This window comes from Myotis brandtii, unplaced genomic scaffold (assembly GCF_000412655.1).
Source record: "Myotis brandtii unplaced genomic scaffold, ASM41265v1 scaffold499, whole genome shotgun sequence".
Classification (NCBI taxonomy): Eukaryota; Metazoa; Chordata; class Mammalia; order Chiroptera; family Vespertilionidae; genus Myotis; species Myotis brandtii.
In genome coordinates this window covers 2,697,672-2,707,276 of record NW_005369027.1, presented here as the reverse complement: position 1 = coordinate 2,707,276, position 9,605 = coordinate 2,697,672, and the positions used below count along the sequence as shown (strand labels likewise).

Sequence of the window (9,605 nt, the reverse complement as noted above, 5' to 3'; positions counted from 1 at the left end):
GGCATGGGCTGTGAAAAGCCACTCACTGTGAAAGCCACACGGCCTGTAGGATGTGCGGAAGGGCGAGGACTTGGGATAATTTGTGGTTCTTTGCTCAGCAACAGCCCGCACCTAAACCAGGCATTGCAAAAGCCCCTGGACAACGTGTTCCCCTCACTGCCCCCCCCCCGCCTCCCCCCCAAAAAAATCAGACTCCGAGGACATGGTACTGTGGAAAGAACATGAGGCTGGAAACCAGGAGACCGGGTCCTATTCCCCCAAGTCTGCCCATTTCCTGGTGGGCAGTGACTCTCTGAGGGTCACTGTGCTGTCTGTGGAGTAAGGCAGCCAGTCTAGATTCGGACCATCTCAAAGTCCCAGGCAGCCTTGTAATCAGAGCCTTCGATCCACTCGGGTCCTGGCAGGTAGCAGCCCAGCTGAGGAAGCCTCCCAGGTGGGGTCCAGGCCTGCCGACGGGGCCTCCGCCTTTGGCTCCTTCTCTGCCCACAATGCCCTTCTGCCAGGCTTATCTGCTCCACCCTGTGAGGATCTCATGGCCTGTGATGCCTTCTTTCCTGGAAGACTGTACCTTCTGGGGGCAGGCCAAACCCTCTGCTCGCAGTCTCTCCTAGGGCCTAGCCCAGCCAGCACAGGGATGGCGCTCGGTCAGTAGTGCTAATGCATGAGCGACATCGAGCACAGTGGCTTCATTCCCTCCTCTCCCAGTGGGGAAGGGGTGTCCCACACTGTCTCTGCCCAGGGAGGGTGACTGTCACATCTCAGTGACATGTGGTACCAGCAACAGGCTTTGTGAAAGGTTTGAGAAGACAGCCTGGAGGTCAAAGTGATCTGAACACCTTGGAGGTGTAGCAATATCAGATACCAGAGAGAGAGAGAAGAGGAGACGGCAACATCCCAGAGGCCTTTGCATGTGTGAGTGTGTGTGTGTGTGTGTAAGTGTGAGAGTGTGTGTGTGTATGTGAGTGTGTGTGTGTGAATGTGTGTGTGTGCATGTGTGAATGTGTGTGCGAGTGTGAGTGTGTGAGTATGTGTGCATGTGAGTGTGTGTATGTGAGTGTGAGTGTGTGTGTGTGTGTGTGTGTGTGCATGTGAGTGTGCGTGTGAGTGTGTGTGTGTGCTGAGAGGCCACCGGATGGGAGGTGGGGCCTGGGATTCTGGTCCTAGATCTGCTGTTATAAGCCCTGTGACCTTGTCGAGGGGCTTGGCCTACTGAACTCTCAGGCCGCTTGTTGCTGACATCACGTGATTACACACACTATGCAGATGGAAGGGCCCCAGGGGCATGAAGCAGAGCCCGCGAGAGGGCGCCTACCCGACTGAAAAGGGAAAAGGGATGCTGCCCAGACGTGTGGAGGTGCCTGGGCCCAAAGTGCCTGCTCTGCAGAACAGCGGACTGGTCACCAGCACAGGCTCGGCTGCTTCCTGGTTGGATGGCCGAGGGCAGGTTCCTAACCCCTCTGAGCCTCAATTTCCTCATCTGTAAAGTGGGGATCAGAAGCACTTCGCCCCTGGGTGTGTGTGTGTTAACTGCCAAGGACACATTAGAACAGAGCCCAGCACCTGATGGACCCCCAGTAATGTCAACTCTCAGAGTTCCTGTTACCTGTCTATTCACAGGTGGTTCTGTGTGTGTGTGTGTGTGTGTGTGTGTGTGTGCATGTGTGTGGTTTTTCTGTCTCTCTATGTAGAAAAGGAGCAAGGTGACAACTATTTAATGTGTATTCCTGCCACACTCCACGGTACAATGCTGTCACATGGAATGTCTGAGTGCATCCCTGCTGAAAAGGTGAGTGAACAAGTGGCACACAGGAAGGTGGGTGCATAGCGCCTGGAGGTAGGTCCAAAGGAGAAGCAAGGGCCTCTCGGGGCCACGCCGGCGACCAGCAGATGCTGTGGGGGTGGCATCCTGACCAGAGGCGCTCTAATGAGGATGGCTTCCCGGTAAACAAACACCACATCCTGCAACTCTGACCAAGTGCTTCCCAACCTCTCTCCATCACTGAGCCTACTTTTTAACCTTCACTTGCCTGACTTTAATACATGGTTCTCTCTACCTGATGGCCACAAATATCATCACCTCACGCTCATGTCTACAGAGTTTCTAAAAAAATATAAGACATGCAGCCTGGCCAGTGTGGCTCAGTTGGTTGAGCGCTGTCCCATGCACCAAGGGGTCGATGGCTCGATTCCCAGTCAGGGCACCTGCCCGAGTTACCAGCTCAATCTGCAGTAGGGGGCGTGCAGGAGGCAGTTGATCAATGGTTGCCTCTCATCAATATATATGCAGTAGGATCTCGGGTTACGTCAGAGATCCGTTCCCGCAGCGCGACGTAACGTGATTCTCGCCGTAAGTCGGAACCCACCTACATAAGCACCTACGTCACTCACATGGAGCACAGACACAGCAGTAATGAAGTGAAACAGTAAAAACAATTTAAAAGAAAGATAACAATTCCTGACCTTTACTTGTTGTAAATAAATAATAAAAAACATAAAGCACATATGTACATACGTCGAAATGATGAACTTTTTTTTTATAAAAAAATGGGAGATGGCGACATAACCACGAAACGACGTACGTCGAGTCCAATGTAACCTGAGATCTGTCTGTACACACACACACACACACACACACATATGTATATGTGGCACGCAGACCATCCCATAAACAAAAGGGAAAGGTAGTCAAGAAAAGGGGTTCATGAGCTTTTGCCCTCTGGGGCTTCCATCGAGCCTGGGAATCCCAGAATGAACTTACCTCATCTATTCTGGATTGCCGACAAGGGAAAGAAAATGTGAGTCCCACAGGTAGTTTCTTGTCCTTGATTTTTTTTTTCTCCATGAAGTCTCCCAGGCACTCAGCGACATGGTCAAAAAGCTGGAGAAAGCATGAGAGCAGTCAGGAGGGAGAAAAGCAGTTCAGGAAAAACGTGAACGACACGGCACCCTGAGGCCCTGCTTGAAAAGCCACAGTGAGTGTGAACAGTAGAGACAAGTCCCTTAACACAGCCTGGGGGCCAGCACGGCTGAGGGAGCATTTCAAACCCTTCAAACAGAACTGCCCTCTTAGCAATCCCTAAAAGGTATTATCAGGGTATTGAGGACATTTAAAATAGGAAAAATATTTTAAATATTAAAACTCATAATTTAATTTTTTTTAGTTAAAAATAATAGAAAATCAGCTCATCCCTCCATGTCACACTGTCTCCATCAGCCACCCCAGTGGAGTGGCCGCCTGGCCCCTCTTAGAAGTCATTATTCCATCGCCATTTCCCCAGATGCCTCTATCTGTCTACCTCAATCTGCAAATTCCAGAAGCTCCGCGAGCAGTTCCACGGTTGCTAGCGCACTTGAGTGGTTTAGCAATCTTCAGACTGCCGTATTTTTTTTTTAAGTTCCAGGTTTGTTTGTTTTTTTAATATATTTTATTGATTTTTTACAGAGAGGAAGGGAGAGGGATAGAGAGTTAGAAACATCGATGAGAGAGAAACATCGATCAGCTGCCTCCTGCACACCCCCTACTGGGTATATGCCTGCAACCAAGGTACATGCCCTTGACCAGAATGGAACCTGGGACCCTTGAGTCTGCAGGCCGACGCTCTATCCACTGAGCCAAACCGGTTAGGGCGGACTGCCGTATTTTTACTTTTTCCTGAAGTGTAATGGACATGCCAAAAAGAGTGCCCATGCCCTAAGTGCAGAGTTCAACGGGTTCTCACAAGCTGTATCCACCTGTGTCACCAGGTATTAGATCCAAAAAGATCAAGAAACACAAGCTATCAGCACACAGACACCCCCTGGGGTCCCCTCCAGGCACAGCTGCCACCACCAGCCCCACGAGGGCAACCGCCAGCCACCCTGACTCCCACTGGTCCTGCCTGTCCGCCACACGTGAACGGAACGACACTGCCTCCCAGGGATGTGTCTTTCGCTCTGTTACGTGTGTGAGTCGGCCACCTGCTGTGCGTCTTTGTAGACTGTTCATTCTCAAGGCTACATAGTATTCTAAGGGGTGAATAGACCATATTTAGTGGATTGCGGTTTAAGCTCACCTGCTCCACCACACACTGCCTGGGATGTGCACACACATCGTAGGATAGACTACAAAGAGGCCTGAACACTGTTTCCCTAGCCCAGTGATGGCGAACCTTTTGAGCTCAGTGTGTCAGCGTTTTGAAAAACCCTAACTTAACTCTGGTGCCGTGTCACATATAGAAATTTTTTGATATTTGCAACCATAGTAAAACAAAGACTTACATTTTTGATATTTATTTTATATATTTAAATGCCATTTAACAAAGAAAAATCAACCAAAAAATGAGTTCGCGTGTCACCCCTGACACGCGTGTCATAGGTTCGCCATCACTGCCCTAGCCTCTGAACAGAGACTGTCAGTGATGGCGGCTCACCACCATTGAGGCAATCTTTTTGGATCTAATACCTCCCTTCCTCTCTAAAATGTACCCAGAACCGAATATAGTTTCATATGTGTTCTGGCCGAGTTCTTGGTTGAACTAAGAACTCCCCTTTTCCTTAACTCTATACGCCACAGTCCAGGTATTACCCCCGCCCCCTCTTCTTCACATGCTGTCATAGCACCAGGCCTCCCTTCTGTATGGAACTGACACAACTACGGAGCTTCTTGAAGCCCGGAAGAAGGCAAGGGCACGCCACACGGGCACAGGCAGCAGACCAGGCCTGCTCCCAGACAAGGCCGTCTGCCTGAAGGCTTTCCCTGCGGGGTACCCTTGAGAGGGGACCAGAAGTCACTATTCCCACCTCTTTCTTTCTCCAGACGTCCCAGACCCAGCCTCAAGTCTGACTTATCTGCCAGGGTAAAGAAAAGCCTGTCAACTTGGATGCAGGAGCCCCTGTCCCTGAGTCACTGGGACTCAGGCTACGCCTGCCGCCGGCAGCCCCGTCGAGGAGACACGTAGCCACCTTCCCCCGAGGCTCGGCTAAGCTCCCTGTGACCTACATCCGAGAGATATAAGCCCACTGCTAAGTCCACCCTCCCCACCCCAGCCCCGCCCCATCATCCGCACGCACAGAGAAGGCCGGCAGGCTGCAGAGCGGATTCACATGAGTGGGGTGCACTAACCAGCCCCCCCACAACCGAGCCAAACATAACCACCCAAAGTGCTCTGTTACGAAGGAAATGCCATATTTGTGACTTGTCCACAATCCAGGGGCTCCAGGAGACAGGAAGCCACCCCCAGCCCAGGCGAACTATGTCTGGGACCAACCAGGGAAGACTTCGTTGCACTCAGAGTCCGAAAAACATTTTTCTCTTTTCTGACAACATGCTAGTTATTTTAAAAGTCCCCACACACAGACTCAGTTCCTCTGACAAAGATGGCAACCTATCACTAAAAACACCTAAACACTTCTTATTCAAAATTCCCTAGATTAAGTGATGCTTTATGATTGCATGTATGCTTCCAAAATTAAAGCTTACAATTGCATCGAAACTAGAGATACCGTGTGTGTGTAGAAAGAGAAAGGGGAGGTTAAAGCAAATGGTTCGCAATTGGGAAGTCTGGACCAAGGGCTATATGGGAATTCTTTGTGCTTATCTGAAAACTTTTCTGTACGTTCAATATTATTTCAAGCAAATGGTTTACAAATCTATTAAGAATTCCCAACACATTTCAAAAGATGTTATCACAACGCCCAGAATTCGGCACTGTTCAGAGTCCGTGAGTCTGAGTTGCTTCATGGGCAAAACAAAGCCCTTCGTTTTCCAGAATACTCTACAGGTCCATACGAGATCTCAGAAAAATGGGCCACCCAGTAGTTATTTCTAACTTCACACCAAACTTCTGCAACAGAGGTTACTGTGTCATCCCTATTTTTCAGCTGGCAACCTTCTCCCTCATCCCTTGGACTTTACCGCCTTGCCCACAGCCCTCACATTTCCTCACCACCAAAAAACTTTTAAATAAATAAAAACAAGACAAAGGCAAAGCCCGGACTAAGAGTGTTCCATGTTGGTACAAGTGTCACATCTGGAGCCAGACTGCCTGGGTTCAAATCCCAGCTCTATCACTTATCAGCTGTGAGACCCAAAGGGCTGGTTACCTAACATCAAGCCTCAATTTTCTCATCTGTGAAATGGGAATAGTAATACCTACCCAAGAGGGTTGTTGTGATGATTAACTTAGTTAATCCATATGAAGTGCTTACATTAGTGACTTATATATAACAAACGCTATGTATTTACTATAATACTACATCATCATCGTTACCATCATCATCATCTTCCTTCTTTGCAGACTGGTTCAAAAGGGCAGAGGAGAAAACAGACAGCAGGAAAGAAAGTGAACCTGGGGCTGAGAAGATGGGGAAAGAGGCTGGCAGAAACGAGGTCCCAGAGGCAGCAGTTAGAAGGAAGTCACTATGGCCCAGCTGGTGTGGCTCAGTGGTTGAGCATCAACCCATGAACCAAAAGGTCAACGGTTCAATTCCCAGTCAGGGCACATGCCCAGGTTGAGGGCTCAATCCCCAGTAGGGGGCATACAGAAGGCAGCTGATCAATGTTTCTCTATCATTGATATTTCTCTCTATCCCCCTCCCTTCCTCTCTCTCTAAATTAAGACAAAATATTTTTTTAAAAAAAGAAGGAAGTTGCCGAAACCGGTTTGGCTCAGTGAATGGAGCGTCGGCCTGCGGACTGAAAGGTCCCGGGTTCAATTCCAGTCAAGGGCATGTACCTGGGGTTCGGCCACATCCCCAGTGGGGAGTGTGCAGGAGGCAGCTGATCGATGTTTCTCTCTCATCGATGTTTCTGACTCTCTATCTCTCACCCTTCCTCTCTGTAAAAAATCAATAAAATATATTTAAAAAAAAAAAAAAGAAGGAAGTGAACATGGCCAGTATGTACCTGTGGGACAGACACCCCTTAATTTGCAAACCCTGCCAAAGCACACAGGAATGTCGTAGCACAGGGGGACAGTCTCAGGGGTGAAGCCAGCAGGCAGAGGTGGCTCAACCCAAGGACCATGAGAATAGAGTGTGCCAGGTCAGTACTTGTTGCTAAATGGAAAGAGCAAGGATGCCAGCCCAAGCCCGCTAGCCACTGCGAGGAGGAGCAATGCAGCGACCACGGGGCACGGCTAGGAGCCCTACAGCTGGCAGGGTTCGCGCACACACGCCGGATGAATGGACCAGTTTCTAAGCGGGGACACCTCGACGCAGGGCCATGGATGAGCGAGACAACCCATTTCAGTGGCTGCCTGAACCACTGGCGGTTCATCTGCTCCAATGACAGTGTCAGGGCCTGAAAAGCTCTTAACCAAACCCTCAGAAGCAGGTTAAAGGCCGGGCTTACCCCTTTTCTCAAAAAGGCAGAGTGCTTGCTCCAGTCCCACTCATGTTAACTTAGGAACAGAGTGGAGCCAAGAGGAGGTGGCTGCTGGGCCTCATGTCAGAGTCTAGTCCAGAGCAAATGGGTTTTCTGGAGAAATTAGTCATGGACCTTAGTGTGAACACACCCTCCCTCAAGCAAATATTTGGCGATCTCTGAGTCCGTACCTTGGATGGCAGCCATGACCCAGGAGGCAAGCTACAAACTGGAGGAGCCAGAACATCCACAGGGGTAGGGGCTTACAGGACGCAGACGTGGCTGAAAACCTGACCAGGGACGGCCTGAACCCTGACCACAGGGTCCTCAGCCAGGGACCCGCCACTCACTGCAACCAGACGGGCAGGAGAGGGGTGGATGGGTCCTTCTGAGCATGAGCACAAGCATGGCCATGGCCTCCCGGCCAACAAAGGCAGGTAGCCCTTGCAAGGGGCGGGGGCCGGGCCAGGGAGGGGGGAGCCCTGAAGGGGGTGGGGCTCTGGTACCAAGTGAGAGAGGAGGGGACGGTGATTTTCCACTTAAGGCTCTGCCCGATTTGCTCTTTGTGCCCAGGACTCCCAGGAGGCTATTAAATCAGGTGGCCAGGATCCCTTGGTTAGTCCCGGGGCTGCAAACTAAAATTCCTGCTGCCTCATAGGTGCCAGCCACACCCTCGGTGGTGAGGTGGGTGAGGAGGCCAATGACTTGGAAGGGGTGTTTTGACCCAAGGGCTCTGCTAAACCTGTGCTGAGGAACGAACCCCAGGATCCTTGGGGAATGAATGCCTTTATCCAACAGAGCTGCTGAGTCTCCCTCTTCACACCCCCCGCCTGTGACAGTCCCTGGAGCCCCATCCACCAGTGTCCCCAGGCAGCGGGTCTCTTCGGGAGGTTACAGCTTCCCCCAGGAGTCCCCCTCCACACATCGATGACGGGCTCCTTCCTGGAGCTCAGAACACCAGTGCTGTGGGGTCTGGTTCCCGGGGGGACCCACCTGGCTTCCGCTGCCGTGCATGATGTTCTCCGGCGTGTCATACACCTCGGACTCCATGTGAACATTCTGGTTCTTCTCTAGGCTCACTTGCACCCGCAGAATTCGAAAGTAAGACCCACCAAGGTCCAGGGCAATGAAATCTCCCTTTTCTGTTCGGGGAGAAAGCAGGTATTGAGTCAGATTCAGGTTTTACGAAGGCCCCACACTTTGCCACTTCTCCTGGGGTCCGACCATCCCCTCCCGGAGGCACAGCACTTCCGGCCAGGCACCCTGAAAATACCCACTAAGTACCAAGTCCCACCCCATCTTTCTCTAACTCCTGGCCTACATGAAAAATAAAACTAGCATTTCTACTCAGCGATAACCTACCTCTGAGGTCATCCCATAACTTGGGTTCCTCCCATGTCAGCTCAGACTGGATTACAGCGAGGCCAGAGCTCCATTTATTCCCCAGGGGATTTTTTAAAAAATTATTATTGTGGTAAAATATACATAAAATTTGGCTTGGCCAATGTGGCTCAGTGGTTGAGCATGGACCTATGAATCAGGAGGTCACGGTTCAATTCCCGGTCAGGATACAATGCCAAGTTGTGGGCTTGATCCCCAGAGTGGGGCGTGCAGGAGGCAGCGGATCCATGATTCACTCTCCATTGATCTCTCTCTCTCTCTCTCTCTCTCTCCCCCCTCTTTCTCTCTGAAATCAATAAAAATATATTTAAAAAACATATATAGATGTATACATAAAATTTACCATTTTGCAACCATTTTTAAGTGTACAATTCAGTATACTCCCAATGTTCTGCAATCATCACCACTATCTATTTCCAAAACTTTTTATCACCCCAAACAGAAACTCTATAACCATTAAGCAATAACTCTCCATTTCCCCTCCCTCCAGTCCCTGGTAGCCTCTATTCTACTCTCTGTCTCTATAAACTTGCCTATTCTAGATATTTCATATAAGTAAAACCATAATATTTGTCCTTTGGAGTCTAGCTTATTTCATTTTGTATAAGAACTCAAAGGCTCGTCCATGTTGTAGCATGTGTCAGTACTTCAGTCCTTTTGAGGCTGGCTGATATTCTACTGTATGTACATATCGCATTTTGTTCATCCATTCATCTGTCGGTGGCCACTTGGGTTGTTTCCACCAACGGATGTTTTTTTTGTTTGTTTGTTTTTTAATATATTTTTATTGATATTTTACAGAGAGGAAGGGAGAGAGATAGAGAGTTAGAAACATCGATGAGAGAGAAACATTCAGCTGCCT

General features: G+C 49.8%; 1 protein-coding gene across 3 annotated transcripts in view; it reads right to left on the bottom strand.

The window, feature by feature from the left end:
- The window catches only part of HK1 (hexokinase 1), a 66,569-nt gene that overhangs the window by 26,399 nt on the left and 30,565 nt on the right, over positions 1–9,605 (bottom strand). For all 3 annotated transcript variants that reach the window (XM_014548177.1, XM_014548178.1, XM_005876823.2), the window contains exons 3-4: positions 8,336–8,484; positions 2,759–2,878 (exon numbers count right to left, since the gene is read on the bottom strand). In XM_014548177.1, coding sequence (XP_014403663.1) covers positions 2,759–2,878; positions 8,336–8,484 — 269 coding nt within the window. The remainder of the gene's footprint in view (positions 1–2,758; positions 2,879–8,335; positions 8,485–9,605) is intronic.